This window comes from Megascapheus bottae, chromosome 31, assembly GCF_031878675.1.
Source record: "Megascapheus bottae isolate mThoBot1 chromosome 31, mThoBot2.hap1, whole genome shotgun sequence".
Lineage (NCBI taxonomy): Eukaryota > Metazoa > Chordata > Mammalia > Rodentia > Geomyidae > Megascapheus > Megascapheus bottae.
The window spans coordinates 1,044,898-1,062,564 of NC_143539.1; the positions used below are offsets into that span (position 1 = coordinate 1,044,898).

The following is a 17,667-nucleotide window of genomic DNA, read 5'->3' on the forward strand; positions in this document are numbered from 1 at the left end:
CCGCGTGCTCCGCGCCCCAGCCCGGCCCCGCCCCGCCCCGCGGCCACGCCCCCTCACGTACTCGCGGCCGGGCGCCCGGAGCTCCGCAGTTCGAACGCCGCCGGGAGGTCCGGCCTCGGGCGCGTTCCCGGTCCGTCCCTCGCGGTCCCCGACGGACGCGGCGAGCCCGGGCCTCTCCGCGCTGCGGGGCTGCCGTCGGCGGGAGCAGGCGCCGCGGGGCGAGCCGAGCCGGGGAGGCGTGGCGCGGGCCCCGGTGGGCTCGGCATCGGGCAGCCGGGCCTCCTCCTGCCCGGTGGGCGGCTCAGGTGGGTCCGGGTGCGGGGAGCGCGGGCCCATCGGCAGGGGGCTCGGTGCGGGTCGACGCCGGCGGTGGCTCTGCCCGGCCGGGCCGCGTGCGCGGAACCTGAGGATTGGGGGTGCGGAAGTCGGCGGCCGGGCGCAGGTAGGGAGGCCGCGAGCTCCGGAGGGACGGAGGCCTAGTCTCCTCAGGGAGCCGGGGCGGGACGCGCTCGGCCCGCGGGGAGGCGGGAGAGGGGCCTCAGAGAGGAGTCCCGTGGAGGATGGGGTCGGGGGAGTAGGGAAGAAATGGACCTTGTGGGTTCTGGGGTCCGGCCTTCCCGGGCTCGCTAAAGTAAGGGGGTGGGGCCTGCACTGGCCTTTCCCCCTCCGAGGACCACCGGAAGCCGGAGGACCTGGACGCCACATCTGGCGTCTTACTGTGAGCCCCCGCCCTCCTCCTCCTCCTCCTCCTCCTCCAGACCATGTCGCCCGAAGAATGGACCTACCTAGTGGTTCTACTTATCTCCATCCCCATCGGCTTCCTCTTTAAGAAAGCCGGTGAGTCAGGTTCCCTCAGTGGAAAATAAAAAGGGGGGGCGGGGAGAGAGGCAGGTGGGGTTCTCCCCCCCCCCAGAAGGTTCTGGGCTTACGCTGTCCCCTTTTTCCTGCAGGACCTGGGCTGAAGAGATGGGGGGCAGCAGCAGTGGGCCTGGGGCTCACCTTGTTCACCTGTGGCCCCCACACTTTACACTCCCTGGTCACCATTCTGGGGACCTGGGCCCTCATTCAGGCCCAGCCCTGGTGAGATATGGGGGCAGGAGGGGAGGAGAAAGAGGAGGAAGCAGCCTGTTTCCTCTGTGGGTCTTCTGCTGCTTCTGCTTTGTTGTCATGATGTCCCTGTGTACCTCCTACTTCTCTGCCCTATCCTGACATCTTATCTCTCCTGTACCTCAGTCTTCTGCATACATGTTATTGTTGGGCCTGCCACCATTCAGTTATGCATAACCCACTTCTGCCTTCTATCCTGATGTTGGTGCTGAAGGCAAAAAGGGCGAACTGAAAGGAAGATCTTCACCCCAAAACTTCTCTTTTTATTTATTTTTGTCTGTGTGCTGGTACTAAGGCTTGAACTCAGGGCATGGATAATTCTGCCCTACTTTCTCAAGACTGGTGCACTACCACTTGAGCCACTGCTCTACTTCCTGCTTTGTGCTGGTTAGAGATAAGAGTCTCACAGGCTCTCCTGCCCCAGCTGGCTTTGAACCTTCATCATCAGATCTGAAACTTTCCCTTTACCGATTCCTTGTTTTCCTCCAAGTGGCTGCATGGCTTCTGCCCCTGCCTGCCCGTCCTCTGTGCCCCTCGCTGTCCTTCTGTTTTCTCTTTGAGTGGGAAGAGATGGGGGAGGATTTGTGGCTAGACCTTGGGAGGGGGAAGTGGAAACCAAGGTCCCAGTGTCCAGTACAGCCACCTCCCACCTCTGCCCCAGCTCCTGCCATGCCCTGGCCCTGGCCTGGACCTTCTCCTATCTCCTGTTCTTCCGAGCCCTCAGCCTGCTGGGCCTGCCCACTCCCACGCCCTTCACCAACGCTGTCCAGCTGCTGCTGACACTGAAGGTCAGACTCGAGGGGCGCTACTCCCTCCATCCTCCCTGGGAGCCCGTTCCTCTGCACCCCCACTCTCCTCCTCTTCATTGCCATGGGGTGGGGGCAGGGAAGGATTTTGTCTCACAGCCCTGCGCGTGGGGCCTTTGCCACTTGGCTAGGGACAAGGTTCACCTGTCAAATACTCTTAAGCCAGTTTTCACCTCTGCACTTGATCTGGAGTAAAGAAATGGCACGCAAGCTCCAACAGGAGGTGTGTGATTTGGCGCTGGGAGTATGCCTGTCCAGTTTGCTTTGCCAGCATGTGTTCCCCTTGATCTCTGCGTCTTGATCACCTTAGAAGTTGGGTAAAAGCAGACACAGCCTCTGCCCTCCACCAACACAGAAATGGGTTCCTCCTGTGTCTGGGGTCTGTGCTGGAGAGCAGTAAACAGGACTCTGAGCTTGAGAACTGGTTTCTCCAGAATTTCATGTTGTTGCTGGTTTTTTTTTTTTTTTTTTTTTTTTTTTTTTGTGGGTCATGGGGCTTGAATTCTGACTGGGCGCTGTTCCTGAGCTCTTCAGCTCACGGCTACCTCCCTACCCTTGAGCCAAGCCCCACTTCCTGTTTTCTAGAGGTTAATTGGAGATAAGAGTCTCTGTTCCTTTTGTGCCCGGGCTGGCTTTGAACCTTGATCCTTAGATCTGTGTCTCCTGAGTAGCTAGGATGACTGGCGTGAGCCGCCACACCCAGTTAGGCCTTTCATTTTCTTATCAGGAGTTCAAGGTTAGGTGGGTTGGCCAGCTAAGAGGAGAGCTGGGGAAGAGCCCTCAAGACGTCTGCAGACCAGTGTGGCCAGCACCACACGCTGCCTGCCTACTTTTGCAGATCTGGGTGGGACCTGCACCGCAAGGCAGGCCATGAGGCCCTGCTGGCCATGCGGAAAGTGGGAACTTACTGCAGGGGGCCAAAATTTACAAGAATTTTTTTTTTTCCTGCTCTTCCTAGGTCCTGAACTCGGCCTGGGTCCTGTCCCTGAGCTTTGTGCTCTACCATGTTAGCCAAGGCTCCATTTTCTGGTTTATTGGTGATTTGTTGGTGACAAAGAGTCTCACAGACTTTCCTCCCCAAGCTGGCTTTGAACTGAGATCCTCAGATCTCAGCCTGAGTAGGTAGAATTACAGGTATGAGCCACCAGCCCAGGCAATAAAAGGATTTTTGCTTTGGGTTTCTTACGGAGTGTGACTACTGTTGCATTGTTTCTTTTGTTTGATTTGTTTTTCTGCCAGTCCTGGGCTTGAGCTCAGGGCCTGAGCACTGTCCTTGGACTTTGTCAAGGCTGGAGCTCTACCACTTAAGCCTCAGCACTTCCTGCAGCTTTTTTCTATGTATTTGGTACTGAGGAATCGAACCCGGGTCTTCATGTATACTAGATGAGCACTCTACCACTAGGCTAAACTCCCGACCAGTGTTGTGTATTTTTAAATCACCCTTGAGCAAGAAAGAACTCAGGCCCTGAGTTCAAACCCCATGCCTGGCAAAATAAATATTTGCCCTTGCCAGATGCTAGTAGCTCAAACCTATCATCCTAGCCACTCAGGAGCCTGAGAGCTGAGGGTTGAGGCTCAGAGCCAGCGTGGACAGGAACGACTGGGAGGCTCTTATCTCTAGTTAACCACGAGAAACCCGGAAGTGGTGCTGTGGCTCAGGGGGTAGAGCACCAGCCTTGAGCTGAAGAGTTCAGGGTCAACACCCAGGCCTTGACAAAAGACCTGGACAAAAGAAGAAATAATGGTAATTCATCCTGGATGCCAAGAGCATCCAGAGCTAGACAGGATGCTGTGCCCTCTTTGTCGGAAGGTGACTTTGTCCCCACAGGAAATGCTGCTTTGGGATTGGATTCCAGAGGTGTGGGTGGGGGGCCGGATAGAGAGGAGGGAAGTGGGTAGTGCCGGAGCCCGGAGCTATTACAGGCCTGGGCTCGGGCCGGGGCTCGGGTAGGGTAGGTCCTAGAGCTCCAGGGGAATCGGAGTTGCGTAGCGCCGTCTTTCTATGGCCATCCACCCTCCCGCTTTCATCCACCGGGGTCTGACCCCTGAATTCAGCAGGAAGCAGTGTGCAGTCACACACACACACACACACACACACACACACACACACACCTGTTGCCTCTGGGTGGAACAGGTTGGGTCTGGGGGTGAGGAGTGCTCTGTAGCACCCTCTCTCTCTGGGGTGTTCCATTTTGAGGGTGTGAAGTTCTGTGTGTGTAAAGCCCCGTGACAGTGTACATGGCCGGGAGCTGAGCTCAGAGAAGGTGCCCGCTGCAGGCACTCTCCACCCGTCCCCACAGGGCCCTGGCTGACCGGGCCCTGCCTGCTCCTGTCCCCCTTCTCCCAGCTGGTGAGCCTAGCCAGTGAAGTCCAGGATCTGCATCTGGCCCAGAGGAAGGAAATGGCCTCTGGCTTCAGCAAGGAGCCTCCGCTGGGGCTGCTGCCCGAGGTGCCCTCGTTGATGGAGACGCTCAGTTATAGCTACTGCTACGTGGGGATCATGACCGGTGAGTGGGCCCGTCCTGCGTGGCCTGTGCCCTGCTCCCCCTCTACTGGAATCCTGGCCTGCCCCAGCACCTCTGCCTGTGCCCAGGCATGTCCCGTGCTTTTGCTCAACTCCACCGTTTTGGTAGATACTGCTGTCAACCTGCAGAGCCACCGGAGCCATGCCCCTCCAGACTGGTTTTTTTTGCCAGTGGTAAGGCTTGAACTCAGGGCCTGGGCGCTGTCCTTGAGCTTCTTTGGCTCAAGGCTAGTGCTCCACTATTGGAGCCACCGTAGCACTTCCAGCTCTAATGGAATAGTCCATTGAAGGAAGATGGGAGTCATGGACTTTCCTGCCAGGCTGTTCAAACCGTCAGCCTCAGATATCAGCCTCCTGAGTAGCTGGGGTTACAGGCAAGAGTCTCCTTTTTCTTTTTTTTTTGGGGGGGGGGCGCATTCCTGGGGCTTGAGCTCAGGGCCTGAGCTCTGTCCTTGGGCTTTTTCAAGGCTAGGTCTCTACCACTTGAGCCACAGCACCATTTCTAGCTTTTTTCTACATATGTGGTACCAAGGAATTGAACCCAGGTCTTCGTGCATGCTAGGCAAACACTCTACCATTAGGCCAAATTCCCGGCCCCTAGCCTTTGTTTTTTGAGATGGGGATCTCACTGTGTAGTGCAGGATGGCCTTGAACTCATGATCCTTCTACCTCAGTCTTAGCTGTTATTCGAGTATTCGTCCTGAAGCAAATAAGTCACTGCAGAATTACACAAACATCATCTCTCCATCTGCAGAACACTTGCATCTTCCCCAAAAGAGCCATCTTTCAGCCATCTCCATCCGTCCCTAATTGACGTCCATCCGCCATCTATTTTCTCTTGGGTGACTCATTGGTGATGAATCACCCCACCTCCGGGTCTGGTCTGCTCTGTTTCCACAGCTCTTGGCTCAGGGTGCTGTGCCACTTCCGCCTTGGTACTGATTAGCTGCAGATGAGAAGAGGGTCTCTGGTTTTCTCTGCCCTGGGCTTGAACCCTGATCCCAGCCCGAGTAGCCGGGATTCCAGGCAGGAGCTACCAGCTCTGTCTGACTTCTGTCCTTCCTCTCTGAATCCGTTGTCCCCTCTCTGGGTTCTGCGCCCCCCCCATCTTCCCTCCCCTCCCCCCCACAGATCTGACTCTTCTCTCTCCCCCCACCCTCCCCAGGCCCCTTCTTCCGCTACCGCACCTACCTGGACTGGCTGGAACAGCCCTTCCCCGAGTCGGTGCCCAGCCTGCGGCCACTCCTGCGCCGCGCCTGGCCGGCCCCGCTCTTCGGCCTGCTCTTCCTGCTCTCCTCGCACCTCTTCCCGCTGGAGGCCGTGCGCGAGGACGCCTTCTACGCCCGCCCGCTGCCCGCCCGCCTCTTCTACATGATCCCCGTCTTCTTCGCCTTCCGCATGCGTTTCTACGTGGCCTGGATCGCGGCCGAGTGCGGCTGCATCGCCGCCGGCTTCGGGGCCTACCCCGTGGCCGCCAAAGCCCGGGCCGGGGGCGGCCCCACCCTCCAATGCCCACCCCCCAGCAGGTCAGGCGGGAGGGACGCCCCCCCGGACCCGGCCGGGCCCCTGGCCGAGGCCTGGGCCTGCCCCTGAGCGGGAGGAGAGGGGCAGAGGCTGGCCACGCGCGCAGGCCCGCGCCGGCCACCTCCCCTGGGCCCCTCTTCCTTGATAGCGCTTGTCACCCCTCTGTGTGGTGAGTTGTCCTCTGCCCCTAGGGACCTAGCAACCACACGTCTGCCTTGTGTCCCCGTGGAAGTGTCACCCCAGAACCACACTGTGCTTGGTGGCTGGCCTGCTGTCCTTTGGTAGTGAGGAGTCAAACTCTGTCGCTAGGGAAACGGGATGGCCACAGACAGGATGGGGCACTGCTTTCCAGAAGTAATTTGTTTATTTATTTATCTATTTATTTATTTATTTATTGTTTGCTCAGGGCCTGGGTGCTGTCCCAGAGCTCTTCTGCTCACAGCTAGCGCCCTACCACTTGAGCCACAGCACCACTTCCCATTTTCTAGTGGCTCATTGGAGAGAAGAGTCTCACAGACTTTCCTGCCCAGACTGGCTTTGAACCATGATCCTCAGATCTCAGCCTTCTGAGTAGCTAGGATGATAGGCGTGAGTCACTGGTGCCAAGCTATTAATTTATTTACTAACTTAGTGCCAGTACTGGGGCTTGAACTTATTAGGGCCCGCGTATTGTGCTTTAGGTCTTTCAGAATCTCAAGGCTGGCAGGCACTCGACCATTTCAGCCACTGCCCTACTTCAGGCCCCTTTTTTTTCCTGATTCGGTGGAGAGAAGGGCCTCATAGACTTTCCTGCCTGGGCTGTCGTGGGACTGTGATCCTCGGATCTCAGGCTTCTGAGTACTTAGGGTGACAGGCGTGAGCCACCTGAAGAGAAATCTTACTCATGGCTGTGGGACCTGTGGACCCCCGCCCCCCTCCCCCCTCTCTGTGTGGCTGGGAGCCAGCATCATTTATCGCTTCCTCCCGCTGAGGGTATACCACTCCTAGTTCAAAGCCAGCCTGGCTGGAAAAGTCCATGAGACTCTTATCTCCAGCTAACCATCAGAAAGATGAGAAGTGGAGCTGTGGCTCCAAGTGGAAGAGCTCAGTGACAGCACCCAGACCCTGAGTTCGAGCCCCATGACTGATGGGGGGGGGAACCCACTCCTTGCTACAGGTATGCCACCCCCTAGCGGTCACAAACTGCCATCCTGTGTGAGGGGTAGTGGTGCCCCCCCTTAGTGAATTTACCACTGCCCTTCTAGTCATGGGGTGTCTCCAGCTGCTAAAGTTCTCCAACCTACCAAGCCCACTCACTCCTAAAAGATGGCTTCATCCTGTCCTCCGAAGCAAGGGGCCTTTGCACAGGCCAGGCAGCTTTCCAAGTGCTGAGGATGTTGGCAGCAGTGACCAAGAAACTGGGTTCCTGGAGGTGACACTTCTCAACCCCCACACGGGGACCAGGAAGAAGGCCTATTCTGGAAGCTTCCCTTACCAACTTGGGGCCTTGTTGCTAAGGAATGCCTTTTCCCTAGCAACAGATCCCTGAGTCGAGGCTCTCCACTGCCTCCTTAGTAACCAGAAACCGCCTACTTAGGACGCTCGTTTAGTAGCTGCTGTGTCTGTTGGAGTCGGCTCGCTGGGGACTTCCCGGCTTAGCAGCGGAAGCCCCCCCAGGTGTTTTGTGGCTGTGGCAGACCCCAGTAGCGAGTGACCAAGGGAAGGAGAGTCCCCGAGAGAGCTGTGTCCACACACACGCCCCCCCCCCATGGCACCTCCCTGCGGCACCAGCAAGTGTGGCAGCCTGAGCAAGTGCTGTTCCCTGGCCAGAACCCCCTCTTTAGCACCGGGGCTGGGACCAGCGCGGGCTTGGCGGGGCCTGGCTGAGCTGCATGTCTGTCCCCACCCCACCCCCACCCCCCAGTCGGGAGAAGGCCGCTTCCCTGGAGTATGACTATGAGACCATCCGCAACATCGACTGCTACGGCACCGACTTCTGCGTGCGGGTGCGGGACGGCATGCGGTACTGGAACATGACCGTGCAGTGGTGGCTGGCTCAGTACATCTACAAGAGTGCGCCTGCTCGCTCTTACGTCCTGAGGTGAGGGGACAGCACAGGACTACATTTCCCAGCTGCCTTGGTGGTGTGCCTGAGGGCTCATGGGAGTTGTAGTTTCCTTGACTTGTGCTGGGGTGAACCCTGAGCCTCCAGTGGGCCTTGCATAGATGCAGTGTTCTCAATTGAGGAACCTTGAGAGGTTGGCTGACCTCTTGGCTTCCACTGCTGTTCCATGGAGATAAGTTATTTGATAAAATGATTGAGGTACTGTACTTAATGTGTGGCCGAGGAAGTGCTGGGTCACTGGGGTTTAGATGTGGGGCACCCACACACCCATACAGGGGCTTGAACTCGGGCCTCTTGCACTCTTGCTTAGTGTCCCTTACTTACTCAGGGTTGGCACTCCACCACTTGAGCTATACCTCCATTTCCAGCTCTTTGCTTGTTAGAGATAAAGAGTTTCAGAGTTGCCTGCCCAGGCTGGCTTTGAACCCCAGGATGGGGGCTCCTGGCTGAGAATGTTCTAAGATGACGCTGGCTCTAGGCCACCTGGAATCCGCTTTGACATGAACATGAGACAGAACCCATAGCCTCCTCTCCCCTCCAGAGCTAGGAGGAGGACTTGTACTTCTGGGTGTGAGGCAGGCTGGGGCCTGAGCCCTGACCTCGGGGAGGAGGCTGGGGGCTGGGCTCTAGGCTCGGGAATCCTGGGGTTCTGACTGCGCCCCTCCTCCAGGAGCGCCTGGACCATGCTCCTGAGCGCCTACTGGCATGGCCTGCACCCCGGCTACTACCTGAGCTTTCTGACCATCCCGCTGTGCCTGGCGGCCGAGGGCTGTCTGGAGTCGGCCGTGCGCCCGCGGCTAGGCGCAGGGGGCCAGCAGGCCTGGGACTGGGCGCACTGGTTCCTGAAGATGCGGGCCTACGACTACATGTGCATGGGCTTCGTGCTGCTGTCCATGGCCGACACGCTCCGGTACTGGGCCTCCATCTACTTCTGCATCCACGTCCTGGCCCTGCTGGGGCTGGGGCTGGGGCTGGCCCTGGGGGGGGGCGGCCCGAGCCGGCGCAAGGCTGCGTCGCAGGCCCGGGCCTCCGGCCTCTCCCAGGAGAAGCTTCGTGAAGAGTGAGCGGCGGGGAGGGCCCACGGCTGCCGGCCTCCAAACTTGCCAGTGGAAATCCCGTGAACCAGGCTGCGGGCTGCTCTCCCGGAAGAGCCTGCCCTGTGGTGGGGAGCCGGGGGCCCTTCTCCCTCCACTAGCCACCCTGCCTGGGGCGAGGCCAGGTCCCCAGCACCCTGCGCCCAGCAGGTGGCCAATGAGAGGGTGTTGCCCACCCCTGCCTCGCCCTGGTCCCCTCTGGCAGAGGTGTGCAGAGGCCTACACTTTCGCCCGAGTGCCAACGCCGGCCCCACGGGACGTGACTTGACTAATCCTCACTGCCCGCCCCACGCGGACAGAGGTGCCCAGGCCAGGTTCTGGGACAGGGAGCCCCTCTTCCTGTGTCTTGTTCCAATTTTATTCCATCAGAGCACTGTTTCAGACAGGGGAGGAACTGTGACCTCCCACGTTGTCGTGGAGGGGAGTCTGAGCTGCCGGTGGGGGCGGGGCGGGCTCTTGCAGGGGTCACCTCCAGGCACCTCCCCTCCCCCCATGGTCCTGGGCCTTGCACACATCGGAATTGTAATTCTTCCCCCAATAAAGTGTTGCACAGGCTGGGTGTGAGTCTTGACGCTCCTGGGAATAAGGGGTTCCAGCAAATGCAAGTGGGGTGTGCCAGTGGTGGGGTGGACTTCCCGTTCCCGGGAGGCTGGAGTTCTTGGAAGTGTCCTGCGTTCCCCACTGGCTACCTGGTGGCCAGGTACAGCCCCGTCCACACCCCTCCCTTTCTTGGCTCCACCCTGGGGCCACAGCGTTACCCGGAAACAACTGCTTGAGGCCATGGAGAACCCGGCCTGGTATTCAGGAGCTGGGGTCCCCCCTGTGGGGCAAACAGCCCCCCCAGGAGCCAGAGGAGGTGAGAGCCAGCAGAGTTCTGGGCCTGACCCCCCCCCCACTGAACCTGGTAGTGAAGGGGGTCCAGGCAGAGTCCCTGAGGGTGGGAGGGGAAGGTTCTCCACTGTGGCCCTTAACCAGGAAGGGACTTGAATGCCGAGTCCCTGGGTTACGGAGATTTGAGCTCCAGCTCTGTGTAGGAGCGGGGCCTGGCCAGGCTGGGCTGAGAGGGGGCGGGACCCTGATGCCACAGAGGAAGCAGGACACAGTGGACTCCTCGGATGGAATGCAAATGGATGAAATGGGGCACACTTGCTCTGGTGGGGGAGTGGAGCAGTCTGGACCCCGGTGTGATGGAGGAGGCCGGGGTCAGGAGGAAAAGGCTGGGGTCTGGACCTGTAGGTCTGAGGGGGGAGGCTGGGGCCTGGAGCCCTGGGTCTGAGGGAGGAGGTTCAGAGCCTGGATGTCTGAGCCTCCCCAGCTCTCCTCTCCGGCCAGGCCAGTCACTGTCCTCTGTACTGAACGAGCTTCCGAGTGCTGCCACCCTCCGGTACCGTGGTCCTGGCGTGCTGCCTTGGGGAACACTGGAAGAGGAGGAGCAAGATGGAGGAAGGAGCCCCCAATCCTTCCCAGAAGTCTCCCCAGTGCAGCCTGAGGATCCTCACCCCTCCCGGGAACTGCCATGGCCCATGCAGGCAAGAAGGGCTCACAGGTGAGTGCTCGTCCTCCAGCTCTACCCCTCCCACCAGGGGAGCGGGGAGCTGTGGAATGGGGGTTCTGTTTTTGTGTCAGTATTGGGACTTGAACTCTGGGCCTGGCAGCTCGTCCTCTTGTACTTCTTCACTTGGGCCACAGCTCTACTGGCTTTTCGGTGATTAATTGGACATAAGGGTCTCAAAGACTTTCCTGTCTGAGCTGGCTTTGAAACAAACCATCTAGATCTCAGCCTGCTGAGTAGCTAAGATTACAAGCATGAGCCACCATGCCAGGCTCTTCTTTTTTGAGAATATCTTTGTCTAGGAATTGTAGTTATGAACCACCATGATTACCTCCATATATATTTGGGGGGGCAGGGCTTGAACTCAGGGCCTGAGCACTGTTCTTGGGCTTTCTCAAGGCTAGAGCTCTACCACTTGTGCCACAGCGCCACTTCCAGCTTTTTTCTGTGTATATGGTACCGAGGAATTGAGTCCCAGTCTTCGTGCATGCTAGGCAAGCGCTTTACCACTAGGCCAGACTCCCATTCTCCCATATTTCTTTTTCCTTTTCTTAATTTTTTTTTTTTTTTGTCAGTCATGGGGCTTCACCTCTGGGCCTGGGCGCTGTCCCTGAGGTCTTCAGCTTAAGGCCACCACCCTACCCCTGGAGCCACAGCCCCACTTTGTTTTCTAGTGGTTAACTGGAGATAAGAGTCTCACAGTCTTTAGTGCCCAGGCTGGCTTTGAGCCGCGATTCTCAGATCTCAGCCTCCTGAGTCGCTAGGATGACAAGTATAAGCCACTGCACCCAGGCACTTACAGTTTTCTGGTGGTTAATTGGAGATAAGACTCTCGAGGATTTTAGTGCCCAGGCTGGCTTTGAACAGCGATCCTCAGCTCTCAGCCTCCTGAACTGCTAGGATGACAGGACAAGCTGGCTGGGTGGGGGTTTTTTTGCTGCTACACAGTTCACTACCTTTTTTTTTTTTTTTTGCCAGTCCTGGGCTTGAGCTCAGGGCCTGAGCACTGTCCTTGGACTTTCTCAAGGCTAGAGCTCTACCGCTTGAGCCTCAGCACCACTTCTGGCTTTTCTCTATGTATGTGGTACTGAGGAATTGAACCTGGGTCTTTGTGTATGCTAGGCAAGCGCTCTACCAGTAGACCAAACTCCCGGCCCAGTACTCTACCTTTATGCTACTGATTATGAGTACTGTGTGGACCAAAGTCTAGTTCCTCATTGTATCTGCTTGTTTCTATCTTTGGCCGGTTCCTAGTTGGAAACTCTTCTTTTTCCCTTTCTGATTTTGTATACTTTCCAGGAAGACTCAGGCCAGAGATCAAGACCTGTACACCTCTAGGTCTAGAGCTGGGCAATGGGCCCGGCTGCTCTCCCAGTCTAAGGAAAAGATGAAGAAAGGAGTGCAGACCCTGCAGCCCTGGGCATGGACGCTGAAGAAGATTGGGGGTGTGGTGGGGTCCGAGGGAGGAGGCTGGGCCTGGACCCCGGGTCTGAGGGAGAAGGACTGGGGGCCTGGACCCCCGGGTCTGGGGGAGGAGGCTGGGCCTGGACCCCGGGTCTGGGGGAGGGGGCTGGGCCTGGACCCCGGGTCTGGGGGAGGAGGCTGGGCCTGGACCCCGGGTCTGGGGGAGGGGGCTGGGCCTGGACCCCCGGGTCTGGGGGAGGGGGCTGGGCCTGGACCCCCGGGTCTGGGGGAGGGGGCTGAGTGTGGGGAAGGGACCCGAGTCCTCTCTGCTGCCCCCTGCAGGACAGTTTGGTGGCGGCACCGAGTCCTACTTCTCCCTTCTGCGCTTCTTGCTGCTCCTAAACGTGGTGGCATCCGTGTTCGAGGTCTGCATGAAGCTGCTGCCCACCTGGCTGGAAGGGGCCCCTCCGGGACCCCCCGGCGCTGGGGTCTCGCCCTGTGGCTCCTACAGCCCCCACACCCAGGGCCTGGTCACTTTTGCCACGCAGATCTTCAGCTTGCTCAGTGGAGAGGTAAAGGAGCCGGGGTGACCCACTGTGTCCCTGCCCTCTCGGCGGGCGGCCCCCTGCCTCCCGCCGGCCCACAGTGACGCGGGCCCCCTTGCCTCCCCAGGGCTACCTGGAGTGGTCCTTTCTCTTCTACGGGTTCTATCCCCCGCGCTCCACCCTGGCACTCACCTACCTGTGCTCCGTCTTCGCCTCCGGCCTCGTCTGCCTGCTGCTCATCCTGCGCCGGTCAGTGACCCCTGGGGTCCTGGGAGGCCCCTGCGCCGGGTCCTCCGGGCTCTCCTGGGTGGGCGTCTGCGTCCCCACCCATGCCCGGGTCTCGGGTGTCAGTGACTGACCTCACGGGACCCCACGTCTTGTTCTTGGCCCATCAGAGAGGCTGCCGCGCGGCCCCGCCCTCCCCTCGCGGCCCCGCCCTCCCCGCGTGGCCCCGCCCCGCCTCCTCCCCTCGCGGCCCCGCCCTCCCCTCGCGGCCCCGCCCTCTCCTCGCGGCCCCGCCCCACGGCCCCGCCCCCGCCTCTCTCCTCAGCTCCGTCTCCGGGCTGAAACAGACCTTGCTGGCCGAGTCGGGGACTCTGATCAGCTACAGCCACCGGGTGTTCTCAGCCTGGGACTTCGGCCTCTGTGGGGACGAGCACGTGCGGCTGCGCCAGAGCCACATCCGCTATGAGCTGCAGGTGCGCCTGGGGGCCGGGGCGGGACCCGGAGAAGCGGAGGGGGGGGCTCGGGAGGCCAGAGGTCAAAGGGCACAGGAAAAGAACTTAGAGATGTGACAGGGAGGAGAGATGCCTTGGACCTCCGGCAAGTATGGGGCGGAGCCTTGATCGGCCTGGGTGGGCGGGGCCTGTGGGGCGGAGCTTCGGGTCCTGGAGAAGCCAATGAAAGTGAGGCATACGGGGGCGGGGCCTAAGAAGGTGGGGCCTCTGGGCCTGACCGGAGGGGGCGGGGCCTCAGGGCCTGGACGTAGCCAATGAGGCCAGAGAGAGGCTACCAAGGGTGGAGCTTCAGGCCCTGGTTGGTCCTAGCCAAGAGGGAGGAGGCGGGGCCTGAGGGTTCTGGGCGGGGCCAGGGAGGGTGGGGCTTGGATGTAGGGCCGGCTGCCCTGTAGCTTTGCCAGGAGAACCAGTGGCCCCCTGGATGGTCCTTGAGGGCTGGAGCAAGGGCCACCCAAGTCCTCGGGGTGGTTGAGGGCTGTCAGTCCAATGTGAAGAGTGCTCAGGACCGTCACACACAACTGGAGGAGCAGAGGGCGAGGGAACCCCTCTGCTGGCCTCAGGTGGAGCTGGAGGAAGCGGCGGTCAGGCGTCTGGCTGCCGGGCGGACGCCGGGCCAGTGGGCCAAGGTGGTGCTGCTGCGGGTGCTGCTCAACCTGCTGGTGTTGGCGCTCCTGGGGGCAGCCTTCTACGGCATCCACTGGGCCACCGGGGCCACTGTGGACCTGAAGGTGCACGGGGTCGGGGGAGGACGGGCCTGGAGGGCCACGGGGTGGGGTCTGGGCTGCAGGGAGAGAGGGGTTGGGCCCGGGGTTGGGGGGATCCGGAGAGAAGAGGTTGGGAGGGCTGTAGGCTCGGTACTTTCTTTGATCCCCCCTCTCTCCCAGGAGACAGCCCTTATTCAGCAAGCGCCGCTGCTGAAGCTTGTGTTAGATTACCTCCCGTCCATCTTCATGTCCGTGATCAACTTCATCCTGCCACCTGTGTTCAAGCTCATTGGCACCCTGGAGGGCTACACCCGGGGCCTTCAGATTCTACTCATCCTGCTCAGGTTCCAGCTTGGGGATGGGGTGGGGGGGAGCAGAAGCTCTTTGACTGAGATGTCAGGGGCCTAGTGGTAGAGTGTAGCCTAGTGGTACAGCTCTCCCCTAGCATGCAGGAAGCCCTGGATTCGACCCCCCGGTACTACATACTCAGAAAAAAAACTCAAATGGAAGAACTCTAGCCTCGAAAAAGCCCAAGGACAGGCCTGGAAAAACAAAACAAACAAACAAAAAAAACCCACAGAAATTGGCCAGGCACCCAGGGCTCGAGTGCACGCACGCGCACACACACCCCTGAAGTCCCTTAGATATGGGACTATCTAGAGAGTTCTCAATTCAAATCCTGACGGTGACACTGAGCCTCCATTCTTCAGTCTGTGGAGATCATGGGACCACCACACAGCAGGCAGCTGACCTGAAATGGGCATCGGGGTCACAGCCAGCCCCTTCCTTGCTTTCCCCATGCAGGACTGTGACTCTACGCTTTGCCTCCCTGCTGGTCCTGCTCATCTCCCTCTGGTACCAGATCACTTGTGGGGGCAACGCAGAGGCCGAGGCGTGCCAGTCCTGTGGCTACAATTACAAAGAGCTTCCGGTGAGCAAGCTGGCGACCAGCTTGTGCCTTCCCTGGCCCAGGGGTGGTACCTTAGGCAGCCTGACATAAAGCTTAAGGCGCTGGGTATAGGGTGCATGGGTGGCGGGTCTCACAGGCTTCAGCTCTGAAGCCTGTGATGTTTAGGCCTCTTGAGTATAGGCGTCTCGAGGCCACACTGACTGGATTCTTCCTTCATCAGTGCTGGGAGACCAAGCTGGGCCAGGAGATGTACAAACTGCTGCTCTTTGATTTACTGACTGGCCTGGCTGTCACGCTGCTCCTCCAGTTTCCTCGGAAGTGAGAACCCTGCCCCCACCACACAGCCCTTCCTTTTTACTCCAGGGCCTCTCCTAGTAACCTCTGACCCTGCCTCCTTGGTATCCCTGGGACCCCCCTCAGTCCTTAGGCTCAACCCTGGGCACACCCAGACCCCCCCCCACCCCTAACATTCGTTCCTTTGGGCTTGATGGGTGGGATGGTGGAGGTGGGAGAAACCTGGCCAGCACTTCTTCCTTTGCCCGCCCCATCTGGCCCTCAGGATACTCTGTGGCCTCTGTCCCGGGGCGCTGGGGCGCCTGGGAACTCAGGAGTTCCAGGTTCCAGAAGAGGTGTTGGGCCTCCTGTATGCACAGACCGTGGTCTGGGTGGGAAGCTTCTTCTGCCCTCTACTGCCTCTGCTCAACACAGCCAAGTTCCTGCTGCTTTTCTATCTGAAGAAGGTGAGGGGCTGCGGGGATTGAGCCCGCAGCGCTGGGGTGAGAGCTGGACCTAGACAGCTAGGTCCTGAGGAAGAGGCCAGCACACGGCAGAGTTGTGGGTCCAGAGAAGGGACCCCCCCCCCACTTCTAGGTCTGAGCAGTGGGGGCTCAGATTCCCAGACAATCTAAATGGCAAGGCAGAGGACTGGGAGTCTCAGATCCTTTCCTCATCCCCTGCCAGCTCATCCTCTTCTCCACCTGCTCCCCGGCCTCCCGCACCTTCCGGGCCTCCACAGCAAATCTGTTCTTCCCCTTGGTCCTGCTCGTGGGCCTTGCCATCTCTGCAGTGACTGTGCTTTACAGCATCTTTCTGTAAGTGTGAGGGCCGCGGCTGGCCACCCTCCCACGCTCCCTCCTTCCTTCTCCCCCCCCCCCCTTAGGCCTTCTTTCAGGAATCTGATTCTGACCCATCCTATCTCTGCCTCCAGGATCCCACCCTCTAAGCTGTGTGGTCCGTTCCGGGGAAAGTCCTCCATCTGGGTCCACATTCCAGAGTCCATCGAAAACCTCCCTCAGACCGCCCAGAACTTCTTTTTCTTTTTGGGTTCCCCGGCTTTTGCTGTGCCCCTTCTACTGCTCTCCAGGTGTGTTGTTGTGGGGGGGGAGTTGTGTGATCCTGGGGGTCTGAGTCCCTAGGCGCCAGGGAGGAGGGGCCGGAGGTGTTTTGGACGCTGGGCCTTGGTTTCTGGGGAGCCGCAGGTTGAAGGTAAACTGTACTCTGGGCATCGCTGCCTTCCCTAGCATACTGATGGCATGTACTGTGGCTCGGGCGAACTCCTATGGACGCCTCATCTCCGAATTCAAACGCCAGATAGAGAGGGTGAGCTGGGCCTGTCCAAGGCAGGGGAGGGCAGGGAAGGGAGGGGAGGACAGGGAAGGGAGGGGAGGGGAAGGGAGGAGGGCAGGGAAGGAAGGAGGGCAGGGAAGGGAGGGGAGGGCAGGGGAGGCAGGAGAGGGCAGGGAAGGGAGGGGAGGGCAGGCGGGAGGGGAGGGCAGGGAGGGGAGGGGAGGGCAGGGAAGGGAGGGGAGGGCAGGGAAGGAAGGAGGACAAGGAAGGGAGGGGAGGGCAGGGAAGGAAGGAGGGCAGGGAAGGGAGGGGAGGGCAGGGAAGGGAGGGGAGGGGAGGGGAAGGGAGGAGGGAAGGGAGGGGAGGGGAGGGGAAGGGAGGAGGGAAGGGAGGGGAGGGGAGGGGAAGGGAGGAGGGAAGGGAGGGGAGGGAGGGGAGGGGAGGGGAGGGAAGGGAGGGGAGGCCTCCCCCAGCTCCGAGACCGGCATGGATGGGCTCGTACCCCGGGGAAGAGAAGACCTGCCTCACCCCCATACCTTTTCCTCCCCAGGAAGCACAGAACAAAGTCTTTCTGGCGCAGCGAGCCGTGGCACTGAGCTCGGCCAACCGGGCCCCTTTGCAATAAGCCCGGGCTCCGTCATGTGTAAGAGGATGGCGCCCTCCCGAGCCCTGAGTCCGCAGACTCCCCCGGAAGCTCCGCCGCCACGTCCCACCTCTATGAAAACCCTCAGTCATACGAGTAAACGCGGCCGGGGCTGTGGCGTGCTCCGCACCCCGCGTCCAGGTGCCAGCCTGACCTACGGGCAGCGACAGCCATGCCAGCCAATGGGCGGCTGCGTTGGCAGCGCCCGGGGCGGGGCTGCTGGTGATTGGATCAGAACGTTGACAGAGGCGGTCGCTAGGCAACGACACGCGTCGAGCGTCTCGGATTGGCTGCGATGCAGGGCATGACAGCCAATCACGTACGGCTACATGCCTGGAGGGGCGGTACTAACTTGTCCACAGCCAATCGGTGCACGAGGCAGGAGCCACAGGAAGAGGGAGGGGTGTCTGGTTTGCCAATAAAAAGTGCCCGAAGGCGGGTCTGACA

General features: G+C 59.9%; 2 protein-coding genes across 3 annotated transcripts; both read left to right on the forward strand.

The window, feature by feature from the left end:
- The first annotated feature begins 221 nt into the window (after positions 1–221).
- On the forward strand, positions 222–9,714 carry Mboat7 (membrane bound acylglycerophosphatidylinositol O-acyltransferase MBOAT7). 2 transcript variants are annotated; one of them, XM_090322951.1, is made up of 8 exons: positions 222–305; positions 759–837; positions 951–1,080; positions 1,769–1,895; positions 4,261–4,420; positions 5,603–5,963; positions 7,865–8,041; positions 8,736–9,714. In XM_090322951.1, exons 2-8 carry the CDS (start codon positions 762–764, stop codon positions 9,127–9,129), a joined length of 1,425 nt encoding a protein of 474 aa, XP_090179077.1. In that variant the 5' UTR covers positions 222–305; positions 759–761; the 3' UTR covers positions 9,130–9,714. The 2 variants fall into 2 exon arrangements, with proteins under 2 accessions (XP_090179077.1, XP_090179076.1); XM_090322950.1 differs by lacking the exon at positions 222–305 and adding an exon at positions 374–442.
- A 198-nt stretch (positions 9,715–9,912) lies between these two features.
- On the forward strand, positions 9,913–17,645 carry Tmc4 (transmembrane channel like 4). The gene is made up of 15 exons (XM_090322984.1): positions 9,913–10,015; positions 10,492–10,705; positions 12,011–12,156; positions 12,458–12,687; positions 12,788–12,909; positions 13,211–13,358; positions 13,958–14,125; positions 14,282–14,445; positions 14,906–15,032; positions 15,232–15,329; positions 15,571–15,751; positions 15,972–16,102; positions 16,219–16,374; positions 16,532–16,610; positions 17,128–17,645. Exons 1-15 carry the CDS (start codon positions 9,940–9,942, stop codon positions 17,200–17,202), a joined length of 2,115 nt encoding a protein of 704 aa, XP_090179110.1. The 5' UTR covers positions 9,913–9,939; the 3' UTR covers positions 17,203–17,645.
- Positions 17,646–17,667: the final 22 nt, after the last annotated feature.